General features: G+C 38.4%; 1 protein-coding gene across 6 annotated transcripts in view; it reads right to left on the bottom strand.

Moving 5' to 3' along the window:
- Positions 1-18794, bottom strand: part of CACNA2D1 (calcium voltage-gated channel auxiliary subunit alpha2delta 1) — a 658833-nt gene that overhangs the window by 55869 nt on the left and 584170 nt on the right. For 3 of the 6 annotated variants that reach the window (XM_039518644.1, XM_039518662.1, XM_039518651.1), the window contains 7 exons: positions 17769-17840; positions 16335-16406; positions 11365-11426; positions 8637-8713; positions 7358-7366; positions 6582-6642; positions 3537-3634 (listed from right to left, as the gene is read on the bottom strand). In XM_039518644.1, coding sequence (XP_039374578.1) covers positions 3537-3634; positions 6582-6642; positions 7358-7366; positions 8637-8713; positions 11365-11426; positions 16335-16406; positions 17769-17840 — 451 coding nt within the window. The remainder of the gene's footprint in view (positions 1-3536; positions 3635-6581; positions 6643-7357; positions 7367-8636; positions 8714-11364; positions 11427-16334; positions 16407-17768; positions 17841-18794) is intronic. The other 3 variants (XM_039518654.1, XM_039518657.1, XM_039518671.1) reach the window with 1 other exon arrangement.

An 18794-nucleotide genomic window follows, 5' to 3' on the forward strand; every position in this document is an offset into this window, starting at 1 on the left:
CTCCATGTCTCTTTAAAACCTCTAGCAATGCTAACAGGAGGTAAGCACTCAAATACATGAATATAGCTATTAAAATCTTCTTTGAAATTTTCTTGAACAGTAATGTTTAACTGATGTCTTTAATAACACAAATATACAGTGGACGCATTTAATAAGTTTATTCCAATTTTAGAACTATTATCATTTCCAAGAATACTTCCATATTTACAATGGGGAATACCACAGGTAACACATCCCAAACAGGAATGAACTATTTAAGTGCACCTATTGTAAGGCTAAGCTTCATATATTAAAGTATTGTTCATTCCACTCTGAAAAATCAGAATGTAAAAATGACATGGCTTTACTATTCAGAGATTTATTTCCTTTTTATATTCAGAGTAAGATATGTGAAAAAGCAATTTTTGTGCATTTAGTGACACACATGATTTTTCCTGCTTTCCCAGTTGAGCAAACAAAGCTAAGGCTGAGTTCTGAATTCTATTCCATCTTGTGCATCTAGACATTCCAGTCAGTCAGCAAACCCACGGAAGGCAATGTTTTTGCATGAGTGAAATTTAGTGCATGACTTTAAAACAAAAGGATTTCCCAGGTATAACCCTAATTTGGCCTATGGGATCTTTATTGTTGGTGATGATACATCAGCTGGAAAGAATCAAGTTAGACTCCAAAAGTCCATCTACCGATGCCACTTCAGTCTTCGGTGGCAATTGGGCAGCTGGTCCTTCGCTCCAAGAGGGAGTGAGGGACCCGCCGCCGAATTGCCGCCAAAGAGCCGGACATGCTGTCCCTTCCCCGTGGCCGCTCCAAGCACCTGCTTGTTGGGCTGGTGCCTGGAGCCAGCCCTGGTTGATATGGAAATCTCTGACAGATAATAAACATGGGACTAGGCAATGCCATTTGTACTTTCCAAAGCAGCTCTCCAAGAAGAGTAAGGGAAGTTGACTGGAGAGTATCTTCCATCAAAGCAGAACTGCACTTAGGCCTGAGCAAGTAATACACATAAGCATGAGAGTAGTCCACCTTGACTATCTGTCATTTAAGTTAAGCACATGCTTGTGGGGTTTGCTGGGTTAGGGCCTTAAAGAAGAAGACTAAGCACAAAATACTCATTCTATGATTGAACCTTCCTCTGGGTTTTCCAGCATGTTTGGTCTATTAAACATGTAAGCTTCTCTGTCCTTGTACAGTATCAAGCACACAGCTCGTGTTTCACAACAAGTAAATAATAAATTGTAATGGTAGATTGCATTCACCCAAGGAAAATGCTTAACAGGCATTGACAAAAGGAACCCCATTTTGCAAGCAGCTAAGTTTAAACAGAGGCACAATCCTGCACCATTGAAGTCCATAGGACTTTTGTTGCTGGCTATATTGACAACAGGATCAGGCCTGAAGTGACTTGCCCAGTGGAAGTGACAGAACTTAGGAGCCCATGCTCTCTCCTCTAATCAGTAGCCAATTTAATGGCAACTGTTTTGCCTCAATGTAGAAAGTGATTGAGCAACCTCAATCCTATACAGTTAGGGACAGATTTTGATTGGCTCTTTATGGGAGAACTAGAGTGGAGAAGAGAAATAGAAAGCTCCTTCCTCCACCCCAGTAAATTTACAGAGGAGGCAGCCAACACTGGGTTCAAAGTGTTGGGGTCACATCAGAGGCAAGGCCAGCCAGTGCTGCTAGAAGTGATCCAAGCCCTGGAGGTGGATTGTCTGTGTAGGAGTGTGGCTAAGACTCCATCATCTCCCTCCCAGCATACAGCAGTCATTGGCTGGCAGTCATGGGCAAGGCTGCACCAGGGGGAGTGTAGGTTGCACTTTTTTTTTTTTTGGTAACATATGCAGTATATTCCTCTACTTAGTGTGTTCTCTCCAGGGATCGGGATTATATGGCTTAAATGTATGTTATGCCTCCATCCACAGTGCTCAAGTGCTGGAGGTGCTGTTCCCCACTTCCTGTGCTTATGCTTTCCCGGTTCAGAAAAATCAAAGATTTAGGTCTTTGTAGCCAAATGACAATGTGCTGCACTGACACAAGGAGAGGTAGCTGAGATAATGATAGTGCTATTGACCAATCACAAAGGACATTTCACTCTAATTTTGGTTCGTTTGTTTTGTTTTTCTCTAAGGGTGGCTCTGTATGATGACGCAACAAGCCTTAGGGACGGTGGGTGAGGCTGGTATTATAAAAACCCAGTAGGTAGAGATTGCAAGGCAGAAGGGTTAAGGGGTTATGTTGAATGAGGGGGACCTGATATACGGTCATCAGCAGGGAGACAGCATTAAATAACATAATCAGTGTATTCTCTCCATTCTCTGAAACATAGTGGCGGTGTCAAGTAGACCTGAGGACTCCAGCTGCTGCCAGACCTGCTCTGCCACAAGTTTATTTCTTTCTCAGCAACTTTTCCTAACAGAAGATGATTTGCACTAGGGTGATAATTGGAGAGATCATCGATGTCATGGAATGGTTTCTTGAGTTAGGATCTAACAACTTGCCATCCTATGTCTTATCTATTTTACACTATGTCTTATCTATTTTACAGGAATACTGTATGTTCCATTTGTAAGCACCCTTTTTATGAACAAGTGTAGGAAATTAATTCAGTAATCACAAAAAAGTGCCCTCTTAAATACACAGTGAAAGGTCCTTTGCAGAGAAGCAGTTGCACTGGTTCCAGTACCCAGACTTTAAAATTCAGTGGAATCCATGCACAAGAAGGGAAATGATAAAGCAACACTAAAAAAGGAATATGTCTTTGTAATGAACAGGAATTGGTCTGTGAGCCCTCTAGTGAACCTCCCTGTCTTCTGTTGTAGAAGCCAACAGACCCTAACAATAACTGTGTCTTTACTCTCTACACAACATTCAGAATAGGAAGAATACACACAGACAAAGCTGGGTTCCAAATAACCATGTTTACTAACGATAGCAAGCATAGAATGCTTAGCGTGTGCTTCCACATCTGCTCTTTAGTTTCTGGTGCCTTCTGAAACAAAAGGCCCACTAGAGGGCTCACAAACTATTTGAAGGGATATGCTACAATCTTCAGAACAGATCTATCTGAAAGGTCTTTATACCCTTAGGCCAGTGTTGAAACTGACTGTGGAAGATAGAAGACAAAGATATTTTTTTTCTTTTAAATTCTGCCTGTGGCATTGTGTTGGCTGATAAAAATAGGAACTAAAAACAGTGAGGGAGTGTAGAAGGGAACTGACTGGCATTTTGGATGCTGCTAGAAAACAATCCACGACAGAAGTTTGTAAGTTGTTGAATACATTTTGCTTCATATTATTTAGGGAGATTTCTCAATGGTCACAGCAATCTGCAAACCAATCTTACCAGCGCTCTCTTGGATATAAATAAAACCTCTGATAAGTTCAATGCTCTGACCTGTATGTAATTCCATTAAGCAAATAAATACAGAAAAAACATCTTAAAACACTGGCATAATGAAAGCTATCGTCTTGCAGCGGCTTTCATATTTTTATATCTCCCTGTGAAAATAAGTTTAGTGAATGGAATAGAATACTTACATGAAGGGCTGTTTGGGGTATTTCGATCAATAAACTCATTGAAATTTAAAAGAAAATCAGTGTTGTTGACTGATACTTTTACATCATTACAGTATTCTCTGAAAAACAACAAAACATCAATCTTGTTAGATTTGTTTCAGGTGCGACTGGTGCCAATAAGAAATGCCTTGCATTTCCTGCAAGCCAGGCAGAGCTTTGCAGGCCCTCAGATCAGTGCTAGTATATTATAAAAGACAGTGGAACAGGATTCTGCAAAATTCTGTTTACCCTCTTTGCAGAATTCAATAGGAAGAGGCCAGTTTCCTAGCCATCTTCTCAAGTGTTTTAAGTGACCCAGCCAAGGGAGCAACCTAAATTATTGGTTAACTAGAGGCAATGTTTAGCCAAAATATACTGGAAATCATATTATTTATATGACCTCTTAGCATTGGAGGCCCTTGACTGGAGATTGTACACTATTAAAACTGAATTAGAGACTAACTACTCCCTCCCCCCACAAAATTCACATGGGTAAAGTGGGTTTATTTACACATATTTGGTATGACCACATACCTCGTGTGATTCTCTGAAGCAGAGCCATAAGTAAGTATGCTAAAAATCACTGTTCACTTTAAGGGGAAACATTAGCTAGCAAGTGGGATTAAATGCATTCATTTCATATTAAATTATGCACTAGATTTTCCACAGTAGAGTAAACGATAAAGAGAAGATAGGTGTTGAACAATTACCAGTGGTATAGGCAAATTTTCAAAATACAATTTATATGCTACGCAAAGGAAAAGTTAGTTCAAACATTTCTTTAGAAAGAACCCACCTTCCTGCCATTCACTTATTACACCATGACCAAAAAGAACCCAGGCAGAATTTAGACCCCAGTCCTATGGTCAGCAATTCAATGGGGCTCTGTGCCTGGTTCTGCCCACATATATTAGTTGCAGGATCAAGTATCCTTTATCAGTGCTACACTCCATTATCAATGCCTCCGACCCTCCAAGAAAATTATATGCTCCTGATCAGTTTTAGACTGCTTTGAGTTTGGGGGCGGGGGGGAGGGGAACCAACAAAAAAAATCCCCACAACTATTTGTTTTACATGTGATTTTTTTTTAGAATACATCTTTAGTGGGCTAAAAAAGCTTGAGCTTTTGAGTTTGAATCGTACTAAAGCAAGCATATTTATACTAATATGTTTCAGTTGCACAAATGCGATGAACTATGAAAGTAGAATTCCTTGGGAAAACCCAGGAAACTAATGCCCTTACTCGATCAGATTCATCCCTGTTTTTCACAGATTCATAGACTCATAGACTTTTAGGTCAGAAGGGACCATTATGATCATCTAGTCTGACCTCCTGCACAATGCAGGCCATACAATCTCACCCATCCACTTCTATAACAAACCCCTAACCTATGTCTGAGTTATTGAAGTCCTCAAATTGTGGTTTGAAGACCTCAAGCTGCAGAGAATCCTCCAGCAAGTATTCATAGACTCTAGGACTGGAAGGGACCTCGAGAGGTCATCGAGTCCAGTCCCCTGCCCTCATGGCAGGACCAAATACTGTCTAGACCATCCCTGATAGACGTTTATCTAACCTACTCTTAAATATCTCCAGAGATTTTAACTCCACTGAAGTCAATGGCGTTACACCCAATAATTGTTATCATAGATCTTATGGAAATACTCTTTATCCTTAAACCTGTAAAGCCTTTACAAAAGAGATAAGTATTATTATACCAATTTTACAAGTGGGGAACCTGAGGAATGAATAGGTTAAGCCAGTTTGTCAAACAGCATCTGGATCCAGGAATAGAATTAAGAACTCCTGAGTCCCAACATTGTATTCACTAGACCACACTACCTTCCAATAAATAAATAAATGAGGCTTAGTCTGAGGTAGCTATTTTTTTCTTTTATCCTTCCAAATATTTGTGACAAAGTTCCTCCTCTACCTTGGTGGGTCCTGCACTTATTGGCGCATTTGCTCGCCTCACTGATTCACCCTGTGGGTTGGGAAACAGCCCAGAGACCTTCCCCTCTGGTAGAAGCCACAGTCCAGGTCAATTCCTCCTGTGTTTGATCAGGAGTTGGGAGGTTGAGGGGGAACCCAGGCCCATCCTCTACTCCGGATTCCAGCCCAGGGCCCTGTGGACTGCAGCTGTCTAGAGTGCCTCCTGGTACAGTTGCACGACAGCTACAACTCCCTGGGCTACTTCCCCATGACCTCCTCCCAACACCTTCTTTGTCCTCGCCACCAGACCTTCCTACTGATGTCTGATAATGCTTGTACTTCTCAGTTCTCCAGCAGTATGCCTACTCACTCTCAGCTTCTTGCACGCCTCTTGCTTCCAGTTCCTCGCACACACTTCCTCTCCTCTGGCTCCCTTTGGCCTGACTGGAGTGAGCCCTTTTATAGCATCAGAGGGGCCTTAATTAGAGTCAGGTGCTTAACAGCCTCACCTGACTCTTTGCAGGTTAATTAGAGTCAGGTGTTCTCATTAGCCTGGAGCAGCCCCTGCTCTGGTCACTCAGGGAACAGAAAACTGCTTCTCCAGTGGCCAGTATATCTCCCTCCTACTACTCTGCTGTTCCACCTCACTCCCGATCCTGTTTTTTTCTTTGGTTGTCCCACGCAATTAGTTAGTGTCCCGGCCCCGTAGATCCTCCCCTTAGGCTGGGGGGAGGTCCTTTAGCAGTGGGCGGGCTTTGCCCGCCCACTTCCTGGATACCAACAGGACTACTCTGCTGTTCCCAACTGGCCTGGGTCTATCACAGTTATAACACTGCAAAGTATGGAGTGCTATATGATAAACTATGTGATGAAGTAGCCTGAGATGGTTTTATCCATATTCTTCCAATAAAAATGTTATCTAAACTTGTAAATCTGAGTTTAACCATTGCTCTTATACTTGAGAATTTTCCCCAGCACATTTCTTGTGCAAAATTAAGTTTTATTGGGCAAGTCCATGCTTCATAAATGTCACTAACCTGATCAAGACTTCTTATTTACTGCTGTGTATAATGCTTAGAACTGGGAAATTGACCAACCTTGGTGCTATAAAGGTATAGCCAGCTTCATCAAAGTGATCAATCTTTAGAGTTTCTGAATCTACAAAGATGAAGGTTGAATATCAGATAAGTAAACAGAAGTTTGTAAAATTACTTGGATAATTTCTGCATGCATCTGTGAATGTTAAAAAATGAGATCTCTAAAGAACATTTTTCTAACTAATGTACTATACCATCATCAATATTCCACATTGCAGGAAGAAATGATCTGATTATTATACAGCAATACATCAAGCAATAACAGAACAATAGAAGCAAGTTAAATCTGAGTAATTGTTTCAGTATCACGACAATATGATAATCCAAAGTATATGTGACATTTCCATTATCATTACAATGTGATAATTCAAAATACTTGGGATGTTTAGGATTGAGAACATCAAGGAAAACATTTATCTCTAATATTTTCATGAATAAAGTTATAAAGCATCACTTTTACAATAAGTCCCTTTCAATGTTATTGAAAAGAGTGGTCTTCAAAAAACGTAATGATATATCTGAGCATCAGCATGAACCAACAGGTGACAGGATCAGACAAACAGGGATTAGAGATTAGCAACAAATTGAAATGTGCATGAAAACACAAAAGCATTTTATAGATTCCCCTCCCCCTTGCTGTTGCTATGGTACCCAATGATCATGGGAGAAGTCCAGAAATGAAGAATACAAAGGAGAATGTCCAGTAGGAATGGAAATAAGTGGAAAATATCAACTGCAGTAAACAGAAGGAAATTGAGCAACAAGAATATACTTGCCCTTTTTGACTGTGAAAATCCATCAGAAAGAGAAAGCAGGGAAACAGAAAAAAACAGGGTAAAGCAAAAGGGGTCACAAACCAATATTTTATTCAACCACCCCTTGAATAAAAATATTGTGAATAGATCATAGATTCAATTTATGCACAGCTGTAGTCTGGGAAAAAGACAAACATCTTTGAAGACTGGAGTGTATGTCCTTGTCTATTATTTCTGAGGTAACCTCTATACACTGTGCCTATTTCAAGGGTCTATTTTGCAGGGTATATTGATGCCGGTCCGACATCAATAGATCTAGTCCATAAATAGAACCACTTTTTTCACTCATTAATACTTTAATCACTAGTCCCTATTTGATAAAGTTAAGAAACAAATCATACAAAATGACTGGTTGGTAAAAGCTTATCGTGTTATCTCCTACCCAGCATACGATGATAGATGACGTGGTTGTCAATTAAACAACTTCTAACCACATCTTCTCTGAGATAATAGGAGCTATGACTGACAAGGAGACTTGTAACAAAAGTTGAAAATGTTTTGTCCTTGTAAGTAAATTTTTACATACACATATTTCTAAATGCAAAAATGAAATTCATTCAGGTTTGGATTAACACTTGGATAAAGTTAAAAGGATCTGATGGCTCATGCTTCATTTACTGGCTCAACTATGGTCAAACAAAATAAACAAAACTTTATAGCTGGAAATACATCATATTTCCAGTCAGTTTTCTAGAATCTGGAAGTGGCTTAAAATGAGCGTCATCCAAATAAGATTCTATAGACATCCACTGAAACTATTTACAAAGTGCAACATAAAAGCTTAACTGTAAGCCAAAACTAAATAGCCCCTAATATTACTTTATTTATAAGAGCAGCATGAGAAATTGCTTTATACAGCACTGTAATTACTGCAAGCTATGAAAAGAAGCTTTGCTTTATAGCCTATATATTAAATATTAATATTTAACAGGTGGAATATTTAAATGTCAGCTAGCAGACCCTTAAAACGACACCAACAGAGGATACACAAAGCAATGATTCTATAGGTACATAGAAAAAGGGAAGGAGCAAAGTTGGGGTACCTGCACATATTCTAGCTGTGTAGAATATTTCTTGTACCTTGAATGTTTACAATGGGTTAGAATCATTGCTGTAGATTTTGGGTACATTATGATAACATTAGGGAACTCCACACACTTTATGAATTTCAAAAATATTTTTTTTAAAAGCCTGTGTGTCAGAAGTAGGTCAGAACCCAGAGAACCTTCAAAGTACTTACATCTGGCCTGAGTTATTGGTTCTTCTATTTTGGCTTTAATGTAGTAAAAGCTGTAAGATGGTAATACCAAGGCCAAACTGCAACAGAAATAACAAAGGCATAAACAAAGACATAAAGACACATTTAGCTCAGTGGAGAAAACTTAGACTTTTTAAAGCAGTTTTCTCAAGTCAGCTTTGATGTGTCTTTGAAAACAATTAAAAGTTGGGGATGAAAATTATTGTGAGATGAGATGATTTGATTATTACATACAGTCCCACACTGCCATAGTGCTAACTTTAGGCACTTCAATGGGGTTGAAATTAACTACATGTAATAGGGGCCTGAAGTAAAGTAGGAGGCATTCCAGGATCTGCACCCATCATAAAATTCATAGGCCAGCCACAATTTTTATGGATATATCCACTGAAAGTTAGGCTTAAAGAACAGCTGAAAAGAATCACAAATAATTCTGAACTGCTATGAAAAGAGTATGATGATGACCGAGTCCCCTTTTAGTAATAAGACAGCTACTGATATGTAATGCAAAAACTTGTAGTACTTGAATTTACATTATCTCTGAGAGACAGAATATCTTCTTAAAGTAATACAGTCCCTTCTGGACAAAATAATTCTTTGAACTGGACTATATAAGAGTGCCTTAAGATGTACAATATATTTTATAATGCACCTCCTTTGATTCCAATATCCATTGTTGTTTAGAAATGATTCTTTTGGTTTTGCCACTAAAAATCAATACATGCATCTGAGAGCAGAACTTTTTAAAAAGGATGTTAAAGGCAATGGTTATAAATCCCCATCAGATACATATCTACTTCATCCCACATCCTTAATGTTTGCACTCAATTTTCATTAACATAAAAGTGCATTTTGCCACTGGTTTCTAATGGATGGCTGCAGAAATTAACATTAAAACAAGTTGCACAACTGGGCCATAAGCAAGATGACCTTTAATAATGCATTTGCCATTTAAACATCACAGAAGTGAGATTCCGTATTATTTAGTGATAGCCTTCTATCAATTCCCCTCAAGGGAAATCAGGAGAGGTTTACCTGCCATTAACAGTTATTGCTAACAGAAACTACTAATTAAAATCTATAATTTTATGTTTAATGGGACTGCTGCAATGTGAACCCAAGAGATTAACTGCTGTCTCTCAGACTATGAAAAACAGCTATGAGAGGAATTTGGTAAGAATTGAGAACTCTCATAAATCAAATAAGCATCTGTACTGCGTACTAGATAGCACGATAGGATGAAAAATACCCTGCTTTCCTTCAGAAAATAAAAATGGGGGTAACAACAGAAAAACAAGGTTCTGAATTGCATGGATCAAGCCAGCTCTTTGTTTTAATTCATAACAACTAGGTTTAGGGAGTTGGTATGTTGTTTGTTTGTTTGTTTTGTAAAATATTTTGTTCAGAGACTGTTGTTCACTATATATTTGCACAGTGCCTACTACCTCAACTTGGTTGATGTCTCTAGACATCATAGTAATGCAAATATTATTATTTTGGGTAAAACTCCCAATATTACATATTTTTGTTAAAATAAAATAATCCTTTCAATGTTGTTTCTGGTTTCACACTACGTAGGCAAAACACGGGTGATTCTGCTTTGTGACACTTTGTCCAGTCCTGAAAGTTCCTGAGTGCCCTAACTTGGATATTCAGAACTTCATAATATTTGGGCCCAATGTTGGTAATCTTAAAAGTATTCAGCTTTGAAACTAAAGTCTGATAACTTTCCTGGACCAACTGCAGCCCAAATACTTTAGGAAGGGGATGTCGCATCCCTTCCAGTGTCACAGCGATGTGTAGCTATTGTGTCTGAAATCATGCATTTCAGGCCAATTGTGTGAGTGTGTGGTACACCTTTTCCAAAGAGTGTTATCTTTCTCTGCTGTTATCTATGGCCATACAATTTTATATACAAAATAATATAATTGTTATTTTACATTTGTATATGGCATCTTAAATGCAACTGCACATTAGAGTGATAATACCACAATACTTGCCTGCCAAAATCTGACACGGTAGGTTAGATATGACATGACATGACAAATAATGAATATAAGATTGAAAAGGAGGTTTACACAAAATAAGGTTGTGAAATTGCTTGTTTTGTAAAGGCATGAAACATTAGTGCTTCCTTTTTTATTTTATTTTTTTTAATTTTTTCTTGCAAAGGCCAGTGTGGGAATGGAAATTATTGTTGGAGAGACTGCAAGAAAAGGTGGGATTAGAAGAGGAGCTGAGGGAGAGGACCACAACCAAAGACACAGTTACAAATCAAACACTACAAAGATTTTAAGAGTCTTGCAGAATTTATGAGATCCCTGAAAAGATAAGGTCCACTTAAAATTGATACCAGGAACCACACAATCTTCTTAGTAAGTATGGTGAAACTTTGCTAGTATGTGAGTTATTTAGAAAGCTCCACAAAAGATTGAGGGCTTGATTCTGTATAGTTCCTTCGGTAAAACACTCATGGGCAATGGGAGTGGTATTTTTGTTTTTTTAAAGGTCTAAAGGACTGGGCCTTATCCCATTAGGTGGTGAGCAGAGGGAAATCCTCAAGGAAGATGTATTTCACCAATGTTTGTCTTTCCATTCTTTTTGGCAGAGAGAGTCAGTTCTTAGGCTTTTTAGTGTTATAACGAATAAGAATAAAATTATTCATCAAAACAACAAACCAACACTTTCCATTAAAAAACAGATTAATTACCTGTAATCTGTGCCATTCACAGCGGTCCATGTATACGTTCGATTTCCTTTGTCAATATACCTCTGGAAAGCAATTTTGATAAACAAGTATATCATTGCCACTGGAGGCTCAGTAAATACCAGGCTTTGGTTTATTATTGAGGTGAAAGGAATGTAAAACTCAATAACAAACAAGCTGTTGGAATTCTTTTGCTCCTTTCATTAAAATGGTACCTGCTTTGCAATTACATTTCTTCAGCAATTTCCAGATTTAGAACACATGTTACAGAGTCATCTGCATTCTTTAAATTTAATAAAGAATTTTAGAAGTGCTGTGTCAAGTATAAAGAGCCATAAATTTGGCCTGTCCATTTACCCTTTGTGTCTATTTGTCAGATTACTTCTTTTTCTTGATTATTTTAAATACAGGAAAGAGTCTCCCTCCATAGGAATGGCCCAGTGATCTTGTATCTAAACAAAAAACTAGTGCCAGTAGCAAAGCATTTAAAAGCAACCCTATAATAACAAACCACTATGCCTGTACATACTTACATATACTAATGTCTGCTTCTCTGTGTCTCTGGGACATTGTATATACAGGGATAAATACTCTATGGCTCTGGTCATACACTCATGTATTTGCTTAACTTTATGTACATGAGACGTCCCATTACAGTGAATAGGACAACTCATTTGTGTAAAGTTAAGCATGAGCGTTTTCGTGAAGTATGAGATTAAAGTTAACTTTTCAATTCACTTGCTTCTGGAATGAAAGATGACATGACAGACAGTTTAAAAGGTCCCCTGACTTCCCGTAGAAGATTTAATCATCATTAATGCACCCCGCTGGAGCAGTTTTACTTATTTTTCCACATTAAAAATTATAAGTATATGCCAGCTGTAGCATATTACTGCTTTATAGTCGGAGACAAAGATTTATGAGGATGTCTGCAATAAAATCTGTGCAGCTGCTGCATCACAACATTACTAATACGGTTCAAATGTGCTACAGTAGATGTTATTTTTGTCCCTGTGCAAAAATAAAAATACAAAAATTAACATGATTATGCAAAAAAAAAAAAGGTGTATTTGGTTCTGTTCTGATTTTTATAACTTGAATAAATCTCTCTTCTCTTGTTATTTCTCAGCACAGCAGGACAGGTGTAAACAATCTAAGAGCCATTTTGCCACAAAGATGATGCTTGGAATGCTTTGAGACATTTTTTACTTAAGACTTATAGATGGGTGAACTTATTCAGCACAGATCTTACCCATGTTTATTGACCTAGTACTATTGATTGTCACACTGCCCATCCACTAAAAAAAAAAAGCAATAAATGCACCTTATCTTTCTTTTGCATTTGTGACTTCATGGAAGGTTAAGGACAGAAGAAATTTCCCTATGCAAAGATGACTATGAGTATGTAATATTCTCACCATGTCAAGGATGGGTAATGGAAACCAATCACTACTGGGTCTCTAGCTGTAATGTGGCCAAGGTCACTGTAATATAAGGGCTGTTCAATGAACTGTGTGAAATGAATTGGAGGTTTCGGTCTACTTTCTAGTAGATTGGTGTCCAGAGCACAACAGTTACTATTATAGACATTTGGCATCATATGGGCACCTTTTTTCAGGATATCAGCAGATAGCCAAGGATTAATTGGACATGGAAACTGAACAACTTTCAACTACTTGAAGGGGGGAGTTCCAAAGAGGATGGAGCTCGGCTATTCTCAGTGGTGGCAGATGGCAGAACAAGGAACCATGTTCTCAAGTTGCAGTAGGGGAGGTCTAGGTTGGCTATTAGGAAAAAACTATTTCACTAGGAGGGTGGTGAAGCACTGGAATGGGTTACCTAGGGAGGTGGAATCTCCTTCCTTAGAGGTTTTTAAGGTCCGGCATGACTAAGACCTGGCTGGGATAATTTAGTTGGGGTTGGTCCTGCTATGAGCAGGGGGTTGGACTAGATGACCTCCTGAAGTCTCTTCCAACTCTAATCTTCTATGATTCCCCCTAGAGGTGAGCCCTACAGGCCAGTATTCTGGCATATTGACAGAACAGTATAGGAGAGTTTGCATTACAGCTATACACACTGCATATATTCTGAAAAAAAAATAGAGGGATATAAATCCAATATATTAAGAAATGTAGGGTGGGAAAGAAATGCGTGAGGTTCTACTGACTTGAATGTATTTATCTTAACATTCTTTAACTTGTTCTTTCTCTATTTTGGCTTGCATTCCTTCCCCCTTGTTGCTAATATTATTTGTTTTAAGTATCTGTTCAAAATGTATCTTTTTAGTAAAGATTGAAACTAAACAGACATTAAACACCTAAGCCTTCTTGATGTCATCCATTATTAGCTCTCCTTCCCCACTAAGTAGAAGTCATGCACTTTCCTTCACCGTCCTCTTGCTCCTTGTTTTTAATGTATGTATGTATTTAAAGAATGCCTTCATGTTGTCTTTTATGTCCCTTGCTAGGCATAATTAATTTTGTTCCTTAGCCTTTCTGGGTTCCTCTACACTGGAATAAAAGACCCACGACACAGCTGCAGCTGGGCAGATCAGTGGGCTCGAGATGTGGGGCTAAAAATTGTTGTATAGACATTCAGGCTCAGACTGGAGCCTGGGTTGTAGGACCTTCTACACTAACGGGGTCCCAGAGTTCAGGCTACAGCCTGAATACAAACATCTACACAGTAATTTTACAGCCCCAGAAACTGAGTCAGCTGACTCGGACCACCTGTGGGTGTATAATTGTTGTATCGATCTACCTTCAGATTTTGTCCCTACATGCTTGTGCTATTCTTTTGTCCAGGTTCTTTTGTAGGGTTCCTTTTTTATTTTAAGTTCATTAAAGAGCTCCTGAGGGATCAGATCAGATTAGAAGAGAGTTCTGCACTCTGCCAGGACTCTCACATGTTGTGAGATAGACAATGGATAACTCAGACGTTAATGGAGGGGGGGATTTTATTATTATAGTTACCATGGATATGTGTCAGGTAAAAAAGAACTTGGAAATATAAGACACATATGCTTAATGTTAAATAAAAGTCTGGATTGTGCACAACATTGGAGATATTGTTGATTAATTCATCATGTGTAACATGACCCTCTTATCATGCCAAATGAATAGGTGGAGTAAGTGCTGGTCCTACAAAGGAGACTGATCTAAACACTGGTCCTCAGGTTTTCCAGGATTTCAAGATTTTACGGAAGGAAAACAAACAACACATGCCCATTTGCATCATTTTCTGTCTTTCCCTTATCAAACTGTCATCCTCATGAAAAAGTCTTACATCTGCTCATATTGCATTTTTATTGCAGATTCTTTTGTTAAAAATAAAATAATCTAAATGCGATGAGGGTGAGAACGCTATGATTATTATCATAATTTTATAGTGCAATACATACTTCATAGGCAAATGAAATAAGTGGGACCTGACTCTGACCTCACACCAGTTTAACTAGGGTTGTCAGGCATCCAGTTTTCGACCGGAACGTTCGGTCGAAAAGGGACACTGGCAGCTCCGATCAGCATGGCCGATTGGGCCATTAAAAGTCTAGTTGACTTCAGTGGGGTTCCTCCGGCATTACAACAATGTAAGAGTAGGCTCAGGCCCAGATTGTCTTACCATTTCAGTTCAGACATAATGTAAGAGTTGGAGACAGACAAATGTAGGCTGTTGGTGGGGGAAGGGCAACAAGTGTTACAGCCACAAAGGGTTGCTGCTATCAATGCTGCATACATATGAACAATTCCATTTACTATTCTATGGTTTGTTTATATTTATATATATAAATTATGATTTATGTACTTTTTTTTCTTTTTTTATACATTTATATTTTTCCTATTCAATTTTTAAATCTCCCCTCATCTCTGGGGCCACAATAGGTCGATTCAAGCCTCTTCAAGCTGCTCCTACTATTTACAATACAGCCCCAAAGAGCTGTTGTGGCAGGTAGGAATCAACAGAGTGCAGCCTACTGTACTCCGGTTGTTACTCCTCCCCCTGATATACACCCTACTCTGGGGCCGTAAGTGATGTGGCACAGACATATGGCAGACCTACACCATCTATGGATTCCCCTATTACTGGGGGCTGCCAGACCATTCAGCTTTAAAGCAGCTTTGTGTTACTGTAAAACTTGTCAGGGTTGAGGACCAAGCTTTCTAGGTCAAAGTTCTTAGGAAAATAAAGTTTAACAAACAAGACAGGATGTTTAGAAACCCACTTTATCCCATAAGCACACCAAGATCCAAAGTAAAATTTAATCTATACTATCACTGTAACTGTTTGGATGATTCATTTGCTCATTGTAATGAATCCTAATCTAGGAACTAAAAATTGTATAATCATTTCCCCCCCCCACCACCACTTTCTTCATATCTAACCAGAATATAATGCCTTACAAAGCAACATATTCCTATACCATTTAAGACTTTTGCTAAGGGATTCATCTAAAGAAGTATGACAACTCTCTTCTAAATCCTTGACAACAGAATTTGGGGCCTTATCAACACTTGTATGATTATGAAGCACCAAAGAAAGAGAGAGACAAAACACCCTTGTTCTTAGAAATGTGTGCTATCCCTTAGTACAAGCCAGGAATGTTGGCAACTCAGGGGCGGGGAGGCGGGGGATGGAAAATATTAGTACAGGAATAAGCCACGAGCAGGACCGGCTCTAGGCACCAGCAAACCAAGCATGTGCTTGGGGCAGCACAATTCCAAGGTGGCATTCCGGGAGGGTTTTTTTTTGCTTCAGCAGTTGCGCTCTCGGAGGTTTTTTTTTTGCTTGGGGCGCAGCAAACCTAGAGACGGCCCTGTCCACGAGGCTATTATAGAACACTGGAAAAGTAGAATGTTTGCTTTTAAATATAAAATTTTCTTATAATATAAAAGTTTCTTAAAAATATAGAGTTTCTCGTCATCATTTTGCAGTGTTCTATTCTGAAAGTAGGACAGCCTATGTTCCAATCTTACCTCATCTTGAGACTTGACCAATGTTTTAAATGTTCTTTCCCCACTTTCTCCATCTATCATTTTTTTCCGAATCTATATACAAGTAGGTGAAGAAAAAACAAAACCAAAAAAAGCAAACAAACAAAAAATAAAAAAAGGAAGAAGAGGATAGGGGGAAGAGACAAAAGAAAAATCAGAATCTAGGAGTGACTTAGAACATGATTAATGTTTTCCAAGAGCCTTTGCATCTTATGAGCAATACTATCATATTGACACATTTGAAAATAATAGCCAATACAAGCCTACTTATCTTACCCCTAATAAAGAGAGCCCAATCCTGTATTTCATACTCTTGTTGAGCAACATTATTGACACTTATAAGACTCCTTATGACAGTAAGGACTACTTGTATGAATAATGGTTGCATGACTGGGCTCAGTGAACATGGGTATTAATTCCTGCATTCTTTGCAAACCCAGAACTCCCAGGGAAGTCAATGGGAATTTTCGATACAGAACTAATGCAATTTGCCTAATAGCTGTAGGTATTCTCATGATAGCTATTTGAAAGTCAGCTGTAGTGCGTCTTAAAATGGGTGCATACAAACTTTTTGTTTCAGTCTCCCTCCCCAAGTTTTGCTTTGAGTTTTGGGTCCAATGCAGTACTTAATTGGAACCACCAACTTTCAGCTGGCATTATACTGAAACCTGAATTACACAGGTTGTAAAACAATAATTTAGGTTAAGTTTCTCCAAAAGAAATATGAATCTTTAACAAACCTTGCCTGGAATTTGAGTTTATAATGAGTAGGCAAGTCTTATTTAGGTTTTTTTGTTTGTTTGTTTGTTTGTTTTGGGGATTCGAGTTTGTTGTGAACACTTTATGTATTTTTCAGTGCTTTAAACTTAATTGTTGTGTCATAATAATAATTTTGCTATAATAAAATGGAGGGAAATAATTTTTGTTTAAATATTTTCTGCAGTAATTAGCATGCTTCAGAAATGTCATAAACAGAGCTTATCTGCTCACATGATAAAGTGGGTCATGTATTGTTCACACTGATTGACCCTATAAACATTTTGGTCTTACACTAGGCACTCTTAAAAAAAAAGTACTGTTTTGAATGATTCTACCATTCCTGATGGCACTTCCCATTATATAGAGCGAATAATTGGGAATCTTAATCTTAAAACTATAATCTTTCAAATGACAGGGATTTTTAAAATTTGCCAGGTGCATAAGAGAAGAAAATACATAGATTCAAAATAAATTTCAGAAACTATTCACTAAACCTACATTTTAAGAGCACTTAAAATCTGAAGTCCTCTGTCACTTGGAAGAACAAGAGGTTAAGGAAACTGAAGGAATGTGCAGCAGTTATTATATTTCAGCTATTACCCAAAACAGTGAACAATATATACATGAAAGCAGCACTACATTACTAGTGCTTCTTACCTCAACCTTAATATCATTTTCTAGCTCAGCATCCAGAAAATCCAGTGTAACAGGCTCCTGAGATTTACGATTCTGAAGCAGAAGATATCAAACAATAAAGATCTCTCACTTGATGTTATGAATAGGTTACTAGAAATCACTCAAACCCTCCCTTAGATAAAAAAAAGACTTTAAATAGGATTACTTACCATTCTATCTTTTAATCAGATATAGCATAGTGGATTGCTAGCAGTGCTATTTCACTTAAAATGGATTTTTAAAAGAGAGAGATAATCAGGTGAGTGATAACTGGATTAACCCTAAAAACTAGTGCCTGCCTAAAGTCAGTCACACACAGTGTTAATGGCTGAAGGCTGCTTCCTCTGCTAATTGTAAGCATGATAACAGGGTGACCTGTCAGACAAGGAGTTGTTCCTTAAGTTTCCTGCCACCAAAAAGAAAGGGGAGACAGGTAGTGAGAAAGTCTTCTGGGCAACTAGTAATATCAACACCTGCACTCCACTATAATGAACCCTACAGCACATTGGTGACAATGGCATGAGTTGGTTGTGGCTAGAGATGAAATGGACAGCAAGTACAAGAGAAAGGAATGACAAAAGGGTAAGGTCAGATGAAAAGAGCCTCTTATGGAAACGTGTTCATGGAACAAATAGTTGCCTCAAGCAAAAAGTCAGATATAATTTGTAATAAATGAAGCTTTGATAAAGCAAGGTAGTTAGCACATATATAACTTTAATCATGCTATTAGTCCTACTGACTTCAATGTACTTCAGTACCTTGCTGAACCAAGATCTAAACGAGCAAAGAACTAAAATGGAAACGGTCGTGATCTGCAGAAACATGTCTTCCATATTTCATGTTCTGTATGCCAGTGTTTTTCAAAGTTCAGGTTACAACCCAGTACTGGCTTGTGGCATGTAAAGCACTGGGTCGCCTTGCTCAGCAACCCAGCGGCTCTGGTCAGCACCAGTGACCAGGACATTAAAAGTCCTGTCAGCAGTGCCTACCTGCTCTGACACCGTGCTG

This window comes from Mauremys reevesii, linkage group 1 (assembly GCF_016161935.1).
Source record: "Mauremys reevesii isolate NIE-2019 linkage group 1, ASM1616193v1, whole genome shotgun sequence".
Lineage (NCBI taxonomy): Eukaryota > Metazoa > Chordata > Testudines > Geoemydidae > Mauremys > Mauremys reevesii.